Source organism: Dendrobates tinctorius, unplaced genomic scaffold (assembly GCF_039654945.1).
Source record: "Dendrobates tinctorius isolate UK_male_01 unplaced genomic scaffold, ASM3965494v1 ptg000362l, whole genome shotgun sequence".
Taxonomy (NCBI): domain Eukaryota; kingdom Metazoa; phylum Chordata; class Amphibia; order Anura; family Dendrobatidae; genus Dendrobates; species Dendrobates tinctorius.
In genome coordinates, this window is record NW_027362028.1 from 613,135 (window position 1) to 631,292 (window position 18,158).

The 18,158-nt window shown below is 41.2% G+C and overlaps 1 protein-coding gene and 1 long non-coding RNA gene across 3 annotated transcripts in view; one reads left to right on the forward strand and one right to left on the reverse strand.

The window, feature by feature from the left end:
- The window catches only part of FYB1 (FYN binding protein 1), a 142,859-nt gene extending 133,043 nt beyond the window's left edge, over window positions 1-9,816 (reverse strand). For both annotated transcript variants that reach the window (XM_073562653.1, XM_073562651.1), the window contains exon 1: window positions 9,679-9,816. In XM_073562653.1, the coding sequence (XP_073418754.1) occupies window positions 9,679-9,681 (3 nt within the window). In that variant the 5' untranslated portion in view covers window positions 9,682-9,816. The remainder of the gene's footprint in view (window positions 1-9,678) is intronic.
- Window positions 9,510-18,158, forward strand: part of LOC141075553 (uncharacterized) — a 161,670-nt gene continuing 153,021 nt past the window's right edge. The window contains exon 1 of the long non-coding RNA XR_012227295.1: window positions 9,510-9,632. This is a non-coding gene — a long non-coding RNA (uncharacterized lncRNA). The remainder of the gene's footprint in view (window positions 9,633-18,158) is intronic.

Consider the following 18,158-nt stretch of genomic DNA (forward strand, 5'->3'; position numbering starts at 1 on the left):
GTAATGACCCGCCCTATAAAACTGTCCCATTAGTTAACCCTTTTAGCGAACCCCTTAAAAATAAAAATAAAAAACGAAGCAAAAAATAATGATTTATTTTCATACCGCCAAACAAAAAGTGTAATAACGCGCGATCAAAAAGACGCATATAAATATCCATGGTACCGCTGAAAACATCATCTTGTCCCGCAAAAAACGAGCTGCCACACAGCATCATCAGCGAAAAAATAAAAAAGTTATAGCTCACAGAATAAAGCGATGCAAAAATAATTATTTTTTATATAAAATAGTTTTCATTGCATAAAACCGACAAAAACATAAAAAAACGACCTAAATGAGGTATCGCTGTAACCGTACTGACCCGAAGAATAAAACCGCTTTATCAATTTTACCGCAAGCGGAACGGTGTAAACGCACCCCCCCAAAAGAAATTCATGAAACGCTGGTTTTTGTTCATTCTGCGTCCCAAAAATAGGAATAAAAAGCGATCAAAAAATTTCACGTGCCCGAAAATGGTACCAATAAAAACGTCAACTCGTCCCGCAAAAAATAAGACCTCACATGACTCAGTGGGTCAAAATACGGAAAAATTATAGCTCTCAATATGTGGTGATGCAAAAACTATTTTACAATAAAAAGCGTCTTTTAGCGTGTGACAGCCGCCAAACATAAAAACCGCCATAAATAGTAAGTCAAACCCCCCGTTATCACCCCCTTAGTTAGGGAAAAATAATAAAACTAAAAAAAAAGTATTTATCTCCATTTTCCCGTTAGGGTAAGGCTGTGTGCACACGCTGCGGATTAGGTGCGGATTCATCCGCGCGGATTTTGTAAAATCCGCAGGTGAAACCGCAGGTCAAAAGACCTGCGGTTTTACCTGCGGATTGCTCTGCGGTTTTGTCCTGCGGTTTTTCATCTCCTCAATAGAGGAGATGGCAAACCGCAGGAGAATCCGCAGAAAGAATTGACATGTCAATTCTTTCTGCGGATTGAAAACCGCAGATAATCCGCGCGGAAAATTCCGCACCGTCTGCACTGCGGTTTTTGATTCCCATAGGGAATCATGGTACTGTACACCACAGCAGAAACTGCTGCGGGTCCGCAGCAGCCAAAACCGCTGCAGAACCGCAGCAAAATCCGCAGCGTGTGCACACAGCCTTAGGGTTAGGGCTAGGGTTAGGGCTAGGGCTAGGGTTAGGGCTAGGGTTAGGGCTAGGGTTAGGGCTAGGGTTAGGGCTCAGATTAGGGTTAGGGGTGTGTTGGGGTTAGGGTTGGAGTTATAATTGGGGGTTTCCACTGTTTGGGCACATCAGGGGCTCTCCAAATGCAACATTGCGTCTGATCTCAATTCCAGCCAATTCTGAGTTGAAAAAGTCAAATGGTGCTCCTTCCCTTCCAAGCTCTGCCATGCGCCCAAACAGTGTTTTACCCCCACATGTAGGGTATCAGCCTACTCAGGACAAATTGCAAAACAATTTTTGGGGTCCAATTTCTCCTGTTACCCTTAGGAAAATAAAAAATTGGGGGCAAAAATATCATTTTTGTGGAAAAAAATGATTTTTTTATTTTCACGTCCGAGTGTTATAAACTTCTGTGAAACACTTGGGGGTTCAAAGTGCTCACCACACATCTAGATAAGTTCCGTGGGGGGTCTAGTGTCCAAAATGGGGTCACTTGTGGGGAGTTTCAATAGTTTAGGTACATCAGGGGCTCTCCAAACGCACATGACACCTGCAGACCATTCCATCAAAGTCTGCATTCCAAAACGTCACTACTTCCCTTCCAAGCCCCGACGTGTGCCCATACAGTAGTTTTCTCCCACATATGGGGTATCAGCATACTCAGGACAAATTGGACAACAACTTTTGGGGTCCAATTTCTCCTGTTACCCTTGGGAAAATAAAAAAATGGTGACTAAAAGATCATGTTTGTGGAAAAAATACGAATTTTTTATTTTCACGCCCGGGCGTTATAAACTTCTGTGAAGCACTGGGGGGTTCAAAGTGCTCACCACACATCTAGATAAGTTCCTTGGGGGGTCTAGTTTACAAAATGGTGTCATTTGTGGGGGGTTTCCACTGTTTAGGTACATTAGGGGCTCTCCAAAGGCAACATGACACCCGCAGACCATTCCATCAAAGTCTGCATTCCAAAACGTCACTACTTCCCTTCCGAGCCCCGACGTGTGCCCATACAGTAGTTTTCTCCCACATATGGGGTATCAGCATACTCAGGACAAATTGGACAACAACTTTTGGGGTCCAATTTCTCCTGGTACCCTTGGGAAAATAAAAAAATGGTGACTAAAAGATCATGTTTGTGGAAAAAATACGAATTATTTATTTTCACGCCCGGGCATTATAAACTTCTGTGAAGCACTGGGGGGTCAAAGTGCTCACCACACATCTAGATAAGTTCCTTAGGGGGTCTAGTTTCCAAAATGGTGTCATTTGTGGGGGGTTTCCACTGTTTTGGTACATCAGGAGTTTTCCAAACGCGACATGGTGTCCGATCTCAATTCCAGCAAAAAAGTCAAATGGCGCTGCTTCCCTTCCGAGCTCTGCCATGCGCCCAAATAGTGGTTTACCCCCACATGTGGGGTATCAGCGTACTCAGAACAAATTGCACAATAACTTTTACGGTCCTGTTACCCTTGGAAAAATAAGAATTGAGGGTGAAAAGATCATTTTTGTGGAAAAAATATGATTTTTTAATTGTATGGCTTTATGTTATAAACTTCTGTGAAGCCCATGGGGGTTCAAAGTTCTCACCACACATCTAGATAAGTTTCTTAGGGGGTCTAGATTCCAAAATGGTGTCATTTGTGGGGGGTTTCCACTGTTTTGGTACATCAGGGGTTTTCCAAACGCGACATGGTGTCCGATCTCAATTCCAGCCAAAAACGTCAAATGGCACTGCTTCCCTTCCGAGCTCTGCCATGCGCCCAAATAGTGGTTTACCCCCACATGTGGGGTATCAGCGTACTCAGAACAAATTGCACAATAACTTTTACGGTCCTGTTACCCTTGGAAAAATAAGAATTGAGGGTGAAAAGATCATTTTTGTGGAAAAAATATGATTTTTTAATTGTATGGCTTTATGTTATAAACTTCTGTGAAGCCCATGGGGGTTCAAAGTTCTCACCACACATCTAGATAAGTTCCTTAGGGGGTCTAGTTTCCAAAATGGTGTCATTTGTGGGGGGTTTCCACTGTTTTGGTACATCAGGAGTTTTCCAAACGCGACATGGTGTCCGATCTCAATTCCAGCAAAAAACGTCAAATGGCGCTGCTTCCCTTCCGAGCTCTGCCATGCGCCCAAATAGTGGTTTACCCCCACATGTGGGGTATCAGCATACTCAGAACAAATTGCACAATAACTTTTACGGTCCTGTTACCCTTGGAAAAATAAGAATTGAGGGTGAAAAGATCATTTTTGTGGAAAAAAAATGATTTTTTAATTGTATGGCTTTATGTTATAAACTTCTGTGAAGCCCATGGGGGTTCAAAGTTCTCACCACACATCTAGATAAGTTCCTTAGGGGGTCTAGTTTCCAAAATGGTGTCATTTGTGGGGGGTTTCCACTGTTTTGGTACATCAGGGGTTTTCCAAACGCGACATGGTGTCCGATCTCAATTCCAGCCAAAAACGTCAAATGGCACTGCTTCCCTTCCGAGCTCTGCCATGCGCCCAAATAGTGGTTTACCCCCACATGTGGGGTATCAGCGTACTCAGAACAAATTGCACAATAACTTTTACGGTCCTGTTACCCTTGGAAAAATAAGAATTGAGGGTGAAAAGATCATTTTTGTGGAAAAAATATGATTTTTTAATTGTATGGCTTTATGTTATAAACTTCTGTGAAGCCCATGGGGGTTCAAAGTTCTCACCACACATCTAGATAAGTTCCTTAGGGGGTCTAGTTTCCAAAATGGTGTCATTTGTGGGGGGTTTCCACTGTTTTGGTACATCAGGGGTTTTCCAAACGCGACATGGTGTCCGATTTCAATTCCAGCCAAAAACGTCAAATGGCACTGCTTCCCTTCCGAGCTCTGCCATGCGCCCAAATAGTGGTTTACCCCCACATGTGGGGTATCAGCGTACTCAGGACAAATTGCACAATAACTTTTAGGGTCCTGTTACCCTTGGGAAAATAAAAATTGGGGTGAAAAGATCATTTTTGTGGAAAAAATATGATTTTTTAATTGTACCGCTGTACGATATAAACTTCTGTAAAGCCCTTGTGGGTTCAAAGTTCTCACCACATATCTAGATAAGTTCCTTGGGGGGTCTAGTTTCCAAAATGGGGTCACTTGTAGGGGGTTTCCACTGTTTAGGTACATCAGGGACTCTCCAAACGTGACATGGCGTCCGATCTGAATTCCAGCCAATTTTGCATTGAAAAAGTCAAACGGCGCTCCTTCCATTCTGAGCTCTGCCATGCGCCGAAACAGTCGTTCCCCCCCACAAATCAGGTATCAGCGTACTCAGGACAAATTGCACAATAACTTTTGCAGTCCAATTTCTCCTGTTACCCTTGGTAAAATAAAAAAAATTGAACCTGAAGTATTTTTTTTGTGAAAAAAAGTTAGATGTTCATTTCTTTTTAAATATTCAAAAAAATTCCTGTGACGCACCTAATGGGTTAATAAACTTCTTGAATGTGGTTTTGAGCACCTTAAGGGGTTCAGTTTTTAGAATGGTGTCACTTTTGGGTATTTTCTATCATATAGACCCCTCAAAGTGGCTTCAAATGTGATGTGGTCCTAAAAATAAAATGGTGTTGTAAAAATGAGAAATCGCTGGTCAACTTTTAACCCTTATAACTTCCTAACAAAAAAAAATTTTGGTTCCAAAATTGTGCTGATGTAAAGTAAACATGTGGGAAATGTTACTTATCAAGTTTTTTGTGTGCCGTATCTCTGTGATTTAAGGGCATAAAAATTCAAAGTTGGAAAATTGCGAAATTTTCAAAATTTTTGCCAAATTTCCATTTTTTTCACAAATAAACGCAAGTTATTTGAATGAAATTTTACCACTAACATGAAGGACAATATGTCACGAGAAAACAATATCAGAATCACCGGGATCAATGGAAGCGTTCCAGAGTTGTGACCTCATAAAGGTACAGTGGTCAGAATTGTAAAAATTGGCCCGGTCATGAACGTGCAAACCACCCTTGGGGGTGAAGGGGTTAAATGTGTTTTTTCTTTTACATTTTTTATTACAATCCCCATAAATCATGCAATTTTCACACTGGCCACTGGAGTTCATTTTAGTCTCATTCTTGCTGTTCTTTATAGAAGACTTTTCAGCAGTCTCATTTTTGTCACAGACAGGATTAAAATGACACAGCTTCTACACAAAAGATAGGGTGTGAGTCAGTCTATTCCTGCTAATATACATGGGAATTTTCTGAAAGAACAGGAAGTTCTAGAATTGACAAAAGTAGCCAAAGTGAAAATTGCAACATTTTTCTATATATATATTTTTTAATTTAAAGGGGATGTTTAGGATTCTAAAAATGTCTCTGCTTTTTTCCTGATGTGTCCGATGTTGCAGCTCAGCTCCATTCACTTCAATTAATTTTTTCTAATTTGCTCCCTCTTTAGCTATGAGAAAAAAAAGTGCTCTCATTCACTGGTGCAATCAAATATAGTGAAAATTGTGAAGAATTAAAATTGTATGGATGGAATTCAGAAAGGACTGAATAACATAAAATTGGAGATAAAAAGGGAATATGTTAGCAAGTGTTGGCTATTTAACTTAAGAGCAGAATAACATAGGGGCTCAGAACCTGATTCCAGTGATGTATCACTTGCTCAGCAGCTTCCATTAGTTTCAATGCAATCAAGTGTTTTATCAGCAGGAGATTATCAGTGCAGGACTAGTTGTCTCATGCAAGGTAGTCCTGCTAATCTATTTAACCCCACCCCCACCACCGATTGGCAGCTTGCTGACACTGTATACAGGAAGCTACCAATCAGGGATTTGGGCGGGGTTATACACAGCTCAGCATTCCGAGCTCTGCTACATCTATAGCAGAGAAAACTGTGATTGTGTCAAAACTGCAACAAACAGCTCAGTAAGTGAGACATCACTGGAATCAGGGTCTTTGCCCCTACATCACTGTACTCTCAGATTACGCAACTCACAAATTCCCTTTAAGAAAAGAAATGATGCGACTTTTGACATTTTTTTACACTAGTTCTGCCAACTTCTTGAAATATAAAGCGTCGCACAATTATTTGATTGCTTTGGAGAATCGTTAAATATACGGCCATGGATGAAAGTGTGGGCACCCTTGAAATTGTTCCAGAAAATGAAGTGTTTCTCCCAGAAAATTATTGCAATTACACAGCTTTTGTTATACACAGGTTTATTTCCTTTGTGTGTATTGAAACAACAAAAAAGAGCAGAAATATACTGTATCTCCTGTGTAAGACTGTCTCTACACTTTTTTTCACCACTTTCCCTACAGGAGTGGACCGGAATCCATTTCTACCTTTCTCACAATTGAGAGATCCGGCATGCCACTCATTCACATACAGGCGCTTCTCACAAAATTAGAATATAATCAAAAAAAAGTTAATCCCGGTTGCTTGTGCACCTGTTTCTACCACACTTTTTCCTTCCACTCCACTTTCCATTAATATGCTTGGATACAGCACTCTGTGAACAGCCGGCTTTTTTAGCAATGACCTTTTGTGGCTTCCCCATGATTGTGGAGTGTGTCAGTGACTGCCTTCTAGACATCTGTCAGGTCAGCAGTCTTCCCCATGATTGTGGAGCTACTGAAACAGATTAAGGGACGTTATAAACGCTTTGGAACCTTTGCAGGTGTTTTTGTTAATTAATCTAATTTACTAAGATAATGAGTTCGGGCAGCACAGGTGCAACCCACTGATGAAGACAGCCAGTAACCCAACATAAGAGGGGCTGGCTGCCTAGTGGGAAAAATGTACACAGATAAGGCTTGCATAGGACATCAGTGACACAGTGTGGTGCAAAGTGTCTGACCACACTGTAACTGATGTCTTATGCAAGCTTTATCTGTGTGCATTTTTCCCACTAGGCAGCCAGCCCCTCTTATGTTGGGTTACTGGCTGTCTTCATCAGTGGATTGCACCTGTGCTGCCCCAAACCTTTATCAATGGAGGCCTGCTGCATCCTGCTAGTACCTCAGTCAGGGTTTGGTGAGTCTACCTTCCATATGTAAGTTTTTTTTTTATTTTTTCTTATGTTAGCTATTCAGAAAATTGTAAAGAGTCACATATTTTTTTTTCCAATATTAATGAAATGTGCATTCGTTCCAGCATTTATTAGAAAGTTGTAGAACTTTCCACTTATACAATTGTAGCGTTTTTTTACAGTGATACATTGTTGCTTTTTTCTAACATTCCGCACTTCAAATCTTTCTAGAAGTTACATTTGGGTGGAAATTTTTGAGGAATTGACACCCAAAGAACATCACAGGGTAATCTTTCTCATGTGAAAGAGGAAGAGCGTTTTCTCATTTATATTACAAAGTGCAACCAAAGATAATTTTCCTAATTTGTCCGTAGGCTTTACCCTCCTAAGTCATCTATAACGCCATGTGGGCCATAGGAAGCTGAACAAAATGATACCTTGATATCTGTGATCTGATGTTTTATACCAGAGAAATCCACATTTTTCTCATATGTAAATGAGCTGTTAAGATCTATGGGCCGGACATAGATCTCTATGAGACTCCGCCTCCAGATAATCTTACCAGCGCTTAGGAAAGTTGATCCTACTGACAGATGCCCTTTAAATTCATATATTTTCAGTTAAAAAAGACTTTTCAAATATGGTTCACTTATTAGTTTTTGGATAATTTGTCTTCTACATCCTCAATGCATCACTGTATATAGTAGACTGCAGAAGGAGTTAACAGTGAAACCGTCAGTGAGCTCATTCAGAGTATGTGAACTTTGATTTGGCAATGAATCAGCTTAGAAAATGGATTAGGACAGGAAAGATAAAGTGTATAGACTAGAAGACAAGCTCCCTGATGAATAAGTTGAGCTCGTCAGGGTCTGTATCACTTGTCATCTCCTGAACCATTTTTATAAAGTTGTAAATTGTACTTTGATGTGGTCATGAGTCAGCTTAAAAGATAAATCGGGAAAAGAAGAGTGATAGGTTTTAGAGACCAGAAAACGAGCTCACTGACAGATCACTAGTAACTCGTTCTGCAGTCTGTTATGTACAGTGATAAATAGAGGATGCAGGAGCTTATCAATGTAAACTTTTTAAGGATACCTTAGTGCAAAAATGCTTTGGAGCCCAAAAATAATTCCAATTGTGCCCAATTATTTTGCAGCACAGCATCAAAGTAATAACCTCATGCAGGGATTGAAGGATATGGACACTTTGGGGGCGTTTGTTTCTTTATATGTATGTACTTCTTTCCATAGTGTGTAATTACAAATGTTGGAGTGTTTGTCTTCTGCAGCTTCTATGTATCATGGTACATACACAAGCAAACAACAGAATAAGTTACCATTTTATCCCTCAGCGAGCTCATTCTCTGGTCTAAATAATGTTATTTCTCTTCTCTTGAACTCAGCATGAAAGTTTACCTTTGAGGTGACCATAAATAAGCTTACAAGATAACAGTCACAGTCCATAGACCTGTTTCCCTGACCGAGTCTCTGTTTACTCATTCTGCAGTCTCCTAGGTACAGTGATACATATAGGATGCAGAAAAATAAACGCTAACAACTTTTGAACGAAACAGTGTTTCAAAAGATAAGAGTCACATCGTAACTATTTCACTGACCGAGTCTTTGTTAGCTCATTCTGCAATCTGCCATGTACAGTGATAAATATAGGATGCAGAAAACAACCGCTACCAAATTTTGAATCAAACCATGTTGGAGAAGATAAGAGTCACAGCCCATAGAACAGTTATATGGACCGAGTCTCCGTTATCTCATTCTGCAGCCTGCTAGGCGCAGTGATAAATATAGGATGCAAAAGACAAACGCTACCCAATTTTCAATTAAACAACGTTGTAGAAGATAAGAGTCACAGCCCATAGAACAGTTTCACTGACTGACTCTTCGTTAACTCATTCTGCAGTCTGCCTTGTACAGCTCTGGTCTAAAAACTTTTATTTCTCTTCTCCTGATCTCAGGATGAAAGATGACCATAGATAAGCTTACAAGATAACAGTCACAGCCCAAAGAACTGTTTCACTGAGCGAGTCTCTGTTAACTCATTCCGCAGTCTGCCATGTACAGTGATAAATATAGGATGCAGAAAACAAATGCTAACAAATTTTCAATGAAACAATCTTGCAAAATTGCTATTAAGCCAAAACACAAGAGGAAAAGATGTCCATAGCCTTTAAATAACACCGCCATACAGTGCTAATATAGCGTATTCTGAATGCAAAGCAGCAGATAAACTTTCTCTCTCTCTTTGCACATACACTCCCTTGGACGGAGATGTACTATGCCTTTTCTTGTGGGAATCACTTCCCTGTTGTGACACACAGCTGACTGTGCACAGTTGTGATGTTTTTCTTGTATTCAACGGCGCAGAAGCAAATATCAATGTATCCAGGTCTCAGAACAGGTGACAATTGGAACCTTCCGGGGACGGTAAGTTTTCCTGCCATAATGTACCGCAGTCAGGCACCGTACTCACCATTGTGCTGCTGCGTGCACTCGCTGGCGGTGTAGTGTCGTCTGAGGCTTAATGATTATCCCTTCGCTGCGCTCAGAACACTTCCTCTTTCTTTTGGCTTCTCTCTCATTCCCTCTAATCATTGATCCATTATCTGCCGTTACTATTGAAGAACGTTCCCTTTTTTTTAAAAAGATAATTACGTAACATTAGAAAAATGCAAAAGACGGCGGCACGGCCCCCGACGGAGAGCCGTCAATCAGGACTTGTCCCCGAGTCTCCTGCCTTCTGTATTTGCATAGTTTTAAAGAAACGTGGATGACATTTCACATTACGCCTTGGAGCGAACTGGTATAAAATTACACGCTAAGACATTAAAATACTAAAAGGAAAAAGTATCCTATATCTGAAATATTGTACGGATTTTCTTTATATTTTCGGCACACGGACAGAAGAAATTACCTAATAAAATCCACAAATGTGAATATACTATAAGTAGTGATGAGCGAGTATTTTGGCGTGCTCGGAGATTTAGTTTCTGTCGACGCAGCTGCATGATTTGCGGCTGCTAGACAGCCTGAATTCATGTGTGGAATGCCAGTTTGTTAGGGAATCTACATGTATTCAGGCTGTCTAGCAGCCTGAAAAAAATTTTTTTTTTCACCTTTTCCATTCCGACAGTCGATGTCATCCGAGTGTGGTTCGATGTTTTCCACGTACCCATAGACTTCAGTGGCTGAATGGGATCCGAGAATCGGATGATGTTGAATCGGGACCTACTGATCCAAAGAGTCTACGGAGATGCCACAGGGCTCTGATACGGCTCCGGATTCCCGACGTGGCCACTTGATTAGAGTCCGGTGAATCTTTTTGCTCAACTCTACTATTAACTAGTGATGAGCGAGGTGTTATCTGAGCATGCTCCTGTTTTAATCGAGCATTTTCTTCATGCTCGAAAAATTTGATCAAGTCGCCGCGGATGTTCAACTGTCACAACACATGCAGGGATTTCTTGTTTGTTAGGAAATCCCTCCATGTGTTGTGATTGTCGAACAGCCCCGGGGACTTGAGCATATTTTTCGAGCATGCAAAAAAAGCTCGATTAAAACACGAGCATGCTTAGGTAACACCTTATCCGAGCACGGTCGCTCATCACTACTACTAACCCTTCTTCGTATCTTCCTATGTCCTTTAAAAAATATGACATTCACCTTTGCAGTCATTGATTGCATTCCTCCAGATCAAAAAAAATTATTGCAAATTTTAAAAAATTTGCAATACTCCCTGGGAAAAGCATACAAAATATATTCTTCAGTAGGGAAAATATTTCTCTAGTGCCACCTATCTGTGGCTACAACATAAGTCAATTTTTGTTGGAACCAAGCAAGAGACCCTCCATATTCAGCCTTCTATTTCACCGGGCAAGTAAAAAAATTCGGAAAAAGCTTTTTATGCATGATGGCAACTTGCAAACCAGTGCTTACCTTCTGGTCACCATCAGCTGGAGCCCATAATACAAGCGTTTATATTCTAGTCTTTTGTCTCCTGAGCTTGTGTAACATCTACCTGTGTAAGACTGACCTGGTCTGGAATATGCAGCGACTTTTCCCACCTTGGTTCTTTTGGTCACTTTTAAATCCTGGACCCAAAATCAAGTAAAAAATAGAACCGTCTCAGTAACCAATTGTTAGTAGTGCAATTTCTCTTGGGATTTACATCACCGAGGCCAACCACCTTGGTGACACATATCTGCAATCCAGGACCTTACCTCCTGCTTTCTTACAATGGTCAGTTGCAGGAAGCACATTTTACATCTAATTCTAATAGATCCTTGCCTGTCCCCAAGGTCAGTTGCAGGGAGCTTGTATTATATCTATCTCTGATAGATTCAGGGTGAAGTCTGTGTTCGGGGTACGTGCATGGACATTAGGTGTTCAGTACGGACCCTGAACCTTACTGTTCAGGCTTGGCCATCCTCAGTCAGGAGCCAAAAGGTATATTAACCCCAAAGGAACCATCCTACTTAAAGTTGGAAGGAGAAGATGATCTGTAAATTAACAATGAGAACCACAGACAGGCAGTGGGAGCACTTCTATACATACAGTAGCAACTACGACTTGACCGAATATCAGAGCAACTATTGGAATTCTCTGCAGATGTCACGGAGTGACTGGCCCAGTGTGACACGACCCACCAACTGGTCGGTCACTAAATGGCAAAACAAAAAACACACCAAGAAACACCAGGGAAACTTTAACAACGGTAGGGAATGGGGAAAATGGACACCTCCTGCACACACCTGAGGAAGTGCCCTGATCTTATTAACGTCCCTATACAGGCTCTTTCAACCCGTCACCGAGCAGGATACCTAAGCCCTCACTTGCCCTGCTCCTACCGCTAAGTAGGGAATTGGCAAGTGAAGACACCGCTGCACTAAGACAACACAAAATAAGGTAAGACAAACACCACAGGGAATAGGAAACACAAAACAACACTTAGCTTTCTCTGCTGCAAAGCACCACACAGCAGAGTAAGGCACCAGATCACAGCATTCAGCTGAAGCACCACTGCATCAACAACCTCCTGTCTTCAGCACGGTTGGTATACAAAAGGACCTGTATAACCAACAGTCAGCTGATGCATCAGGTGACCTTTTAAAGGAAGGTAGGAGTGGTCACCACCTGCATCAGCAAACTCAGCAGCAATGTAATTACACCAGCGGCCACCGGGAGAAAAACTGACATTAACCCCCGATGGCCTGAAAAGAAAAAAAGTTTTAATATGAAACGCCAAATCTGCCACAGATCCAAAAATGAATCATGAAAGCAGATATGTGGAAAAAATGTGCCTAAAACACTGGAATGTTGTTAAGAGAGCTCTTCAATATTTGAAAGAGTTTCAAGACATAAATGTAAAGATATCTGCAACAGGAGATCTAAAACTCACAGGCTATGTGGATGTAGACTGGGTCGGTGACTTAAGTGATCATAAATCGACAAGTGGCTATTTGGGGAAAATTCAATTTCTTGGTCTAGCAGAAACCAGGTGTCTATAGCCTTGTCATCTACAGAAGCAGAGTATGTGTCTGCAGCCCCCTGCAAGTCAAGAGGTCATTTGGTTAACCCCTTACCTACAAATGACGTAATATTCCGTCCATATGACCATGGACCTAATTACCATGGACGGAATATTACGTCATCGCGATCAGCGGCGCCCACGTGGTGAGCGCCGCTGATCGCGGCCGAGTGTCAGCTAATTATCATAGCTGACACCCGGCACAATGTGTCAGGGGCGGGCACGGACCGCCCCCGACACGTTAACCCCTTGCACACCGCGATCAAACACGATCGCGGTGTACCGGGGGTTAAAGGGAAGCATCGGCAGGGAGGGGGCTCCCTCCGTGCTTCCCTGAGCCCCCCACAGCAGCGCAATGTGCAGCGCTGCTGTGGGGGGCTCCTTTCCTGCAGGTCCCCGGATCCAAGATGGTGACAGGGACCTCCGGGGGCCTGCAGGAAGCTGGCTTCCTCAGTGCCTGCAAAGCGCAGGCATGAGGAAGCCTGTGCAGTGCCTGTGACAGATTGCTGATCTGTCACAGTGATCTGTGATGTGACAGATCAGCGATCTGTCACAGGACAGTGATGTCCCCCCTGGGACATTGTAATAAAGTAAAAAAAAAAATTAAAAAAAGTGTAAAAATAATTAAAAAAAAAAATCGCCAAATAAATTAAAAAAAAAAAAAAAAATTCCCCAATAAATTCATTTTTTGGAAATAAAAACAAAACAAAACAATAAAAGTACACATATTTGGTATCGCCGCATCTGTAACGACCGGCCCTATAATACTGTCCCAATAGTTAACCCCTTAAGCGAACCCCTTAAAAAATAAAAATAAAAAACGAAGCAAAAAATAATGATTTATTATCATACCGCCGAACAAAAAGTGCAATAACGCGCGATCAAAAAGACGCATATAAATATCCATGGTACCGCTAAAAAAACGTCATCTTGTCCCGCAAAAAACGAGCCACCATACAGCGTCATCAGTGAAAAAATAAAAAAGTTATAGCTCGCAGAATAAAGTGATGCAAAAATAATTATTTTTTATATAAAATTGTTTTCATTGCATAAAACCGACAAAACATAAAAAAACGACCTAAATGAGGTATCGCTGTAACCGTACTGACCCAAAGAATAAAACCGCCTTATAAATTTTACCGCACCCGGAACGGCGTAAACGCACCACCCAAAAGAAATTCATGAAACGCTGGTTTTTGTAAATTCTGCTTCCCAAAAAACGAAATAAAAAGCGATCAAAAAATGTCACATGCCCGAACATGATACCAATAAAAGCGTCAACTCATCCTGCAAAAAATAAGACCTCACATGACTCGGTGGGTCAAAATATGGAAAAATTATAGCTCTCAATATGTGGTGATGCAAAAACTATTTTTACAATAAAAAGCGTCTTTTAGCGTGCGACAGCCGCCAAACATAAAAACCGCCATAAATAGTAAATCAAACCCCCCGTTATCACCCCCTTAGTTAGGGAAAAATAATAAAATTAAAAAAATGTATTTATTTTCATTTTCCCATTAGGGTTAGGGCTAGGGTTAGGGCTAGGGTTAGGGCTAGGGCTAGGGTTAGGGCGAGGGTTAGGGTTAGAATTGGGGGTTTCCACTATTTGCGCACATCAGGTGCTCTCCAAACGCAACATGGCATCTGATCTCAATTCCAGCCAATTCTGCGTTGAAAAAGTCAAATGGTGCTCCTTCCCTTCCAAGCTCTGCCATGCACCCAAACAGTGTTTTACCCCCTCATATGGGGTATCAGCCTACTCAGGACAATTTGCAAAACGACTTTTGGGGTCCTATTTCTCCTGTTGCCCTTAGGAAAATAAAAATTTTGGGGCAAAAATATCATTTTTGTGGAAAAAAAAATGTTTGTTATTTTCACGCCTGGGCGTTATAAACTTCTGTGAAGCACTTGGGGGTTCAAAGTTCTCACCACACATCTAGATAAGTTCCTTGGGGGGTCTAGTTTCCAAAATGGGGTCATTTGTGGGGGGTTTCCACTGTTTTGGTACATCAGGGGCTTTCCAAACGCGACATGGTGTCTGATCTCAATTCCAGCCAAAAAAGTCAAATGGCGCTGCTTCCCTTCCGAGCTCTGCCATGTGCCCAAATAGTCATTTACACCCACATATGGGGTATCAGCGTACTCAGGACAAATTGCACAATAACTTTTAGGGTCCTGTTACCCTTGGGAAAATAAAAATTGGGGGTGAAAAGATCATTTTGTGGAAAAAATATGATTTTTTAATTGTACTGCTGTACATTATAAACTTCTGTGAAGCCCTTGTGGGTTCAAAGTTCTCACCACATATCTAAATAAGTTCCTTAGGGGGTCTAGTTTCAAAAATGGGGTCACTTGTGGGGGGTTTCCACTGTTTAGATACATCAGGGGCTCTCCAAACGCGACATGGCGTCCGATCAGAATTCCAGCCAATTTTGCATTCAAAAAGTCAAACGGCGCTCCTTCCCTTCTGAGCTCTTGCATGCGCCGAAACAGTGGTTCCCCCCCACATATCAGGTATCAGCGTGCTCAGCACAAATTGCACAATAATTTTTGCAGTCCAATTTCTCCTATTACACTTGGTAAAATAAAAAAAATTGAACCTGAAGTAATTTTTTTTGTGAAAAAAAGTTAAATGTTAATTTTTTTTAAATATTCAAAAAATTCCTGTGACGCACCTGAAGGGTTAATAAACTCCTTGAATGTGGTTTTAAGCACCTTAAGGGGTGCAGTTTTTAGAATGGTGTCACTTTTGGGTATTTTCTATCATATAAACCCCTCAAAGTGGCTTCAAATGTGATGTGGTCCGTAAAAATAAAATGGTGTTGCAAAAATGAGAGATAGCTGGTCAACTTTTAACCCTTATATCTTACTAACAAATAAAAATTTTGGTTCCAAAATTGTGCTGATGTAAAGTAAACACGTGGCAAATGTTACTTATTAACATTTTTGTGTGCCATATCTCTGTGATTTAAGGGCATAAAAATTCAAAGTTGGAAAATTGCGGAATTTTCAAAATTTTCGCCAAATTTCCATTTTTCTCATAAATAAATGCAAGTTATATGAATGAAATTTTACCACTAACATGAAGTACAATATGTCACGAGAAAACAATGTCAGAATCACCGGGATCCACGGAAGCGTTTCAGAGTTATGACCTCATAAAGGGACAGTGGTCAGAATTGTAAAAATTGGCCCGGTAGTTAACGTGCAAACCACCTTTGGTAGTGAAGGGGTTAAAGGAATTGTTAGGCAATCTTGGTAAGCCATCAACTCAACCGATGGTGGTTTATGAAAACAACCAAGGATGCATGACACTTGCATACAGTGAGAAGATCAGTACGAAAACCAAATATATTAACGTTACAGTCCGATTTCGCAGTACGTGGCATAATTGAGTTTGTTTATTGCGAGACTGACCAGATGGTAACTGATGTTAAGACAAAGCTATATCCAAGAGATAAATTTGCAGAACTCAGAACCACTATAGAACTAACAGAATAAGTAGTTGTTGAGTAGACTTCTTGGAGTAATGCTTATTACTGTAACTATAGCATCAACTGCTATTTACGGCTGTTTAATTGTGCAGGAGTTTCTGTGTCCAGCAGCAGTGTTGTATTGCCAATAATACTTAGTTAAAAAAGAAATAGCCAGGAAGTTCCTGCTCACTGTGTGTGTAGCCGGAGCACATTTTACTTTCACTCTGCAAGCTGACAGACAAGATGGTAAGATCCTAAGCTATAAGAAATACCAGTTGTAAGCTGCATTATCTTTGTTCCTGAAATATACAGTATGCACTATTGAACGGCTGAACAGTACAAAGATTAATCCGCTGTCAACACCCGACCTGTCCTAGTCAGATCATTTCTTGTAGTATTCAAATATCTAATGGAAGTTGATCATCCAAGAGGTTGAACCATCTTCAGGAAAACCTTCTAATTTCAAGTCACTCTTGCGGAGCACCGTCAGCTAGTTTTCTAAACCACCCAATGAAGAAAATGAAAAGTCCCCTCTTGGTGATTGTTGATCAAAGTGGAAGTCGCTGAAGGAATGACTGAGTGGGTGAATGAGAACCTGTTATTGTAATGTATGTACTCAAAGCGAAACCCAGGTCATTGCAAGAGCATCAGATGCCAAGATACTTAAAATTACTGTTAATAATGCTAAAAACTGCAAATGCGACCAGAAAGAAATCCATCCAGACAAAAGAAAGGAAGGAATGACCACAAATGCAAAATACTAAAACCCATGTTCCTTTTTGTGTCAATGATGAAATACTGAAAATCACATTTTTACTTTACCCCTGAGGATTTCTGTTTATCATACACATGTTCAATGTTCATATATTTGTAGTTTTTTTATATTCTCTTTCGTGAAATGATTTGCATGTGGGGAACCGCACTGCTCAAATAAAAAAAGCACTAAAAATAATATTTCATCTGAACAGATTATTTTTAGGGTTTTATGTTATTTAATGTTGATGATATCAAATGTTGAAATATGACAATTCTCACACCGACCATAAGAGCAAAAATTGGTTGATATTTCCTGTTTTCTGCTGCTTATTTCTAAGATTTGCTGTACAGACTGGGACAGAATAAGCAGAGTTATCTTGTTATTATTGAAAGGGAGTTAAGGCCCCGTCACACACAGTGAGATCGCCAACGATGTCGCTGTGTGTGACATGCATGAGCGACCGGCTGATCGTGCTTGATCGTCCTGGGCCACTTTTTGATTGTTGGTCTCTCGCTGGCCAGCGCGCATCACTGCGTGTGGCAGCGAGAGACCAACAATCAGCGACGCTGGGAGCTGGTTTCTAAGGTAAACAGCGGGTTTCTAAGAGCTGCGCGGCTTTTAGATACCCGCTGTTTACCTTGGAAACCAGATTACTTGCTGATCCTGATCGCTGGTGAATCTGTCTATGTGTCAGGTCACCAGCGATCAGCTAACTATGTCCCAGCGATCCCATCCACGTCGGATCATTGGTGGGATCGCTAGGACATTGATACATGTAAAGGGGGCCTTACTGATAGCTCCAATTGTTCTGCTGGACACCAAGATAACAGGATATGTCTATTGCCTCAATTCACTGCAGCTGCCATAATGCACGAACCCTGCTGCGCACTATATACAGACAGGAAGCAAGTGTGTGCTCCAATATGGCCTCCTCTGTACAGACAATACAGGAGGGAAGTGTGTGCTCCAATATGGCCTCCTCTGTACAGACAATACAGGAGGGAAGTGTGTGCTCCAATATGGCCTCCTCTATACAGACAATACAGGAGGGAAGTGTGTGCTCCAATATGGCCTCCTCTATACAGACAATACAGGAGGGAAGTGTGTGCTCCAATATGGCCTCCTCTATACAGACAATACAGGAGGGAAGTGTGTGCTCCAATATGGCCTCCTCTATACAGACAATACAGGAG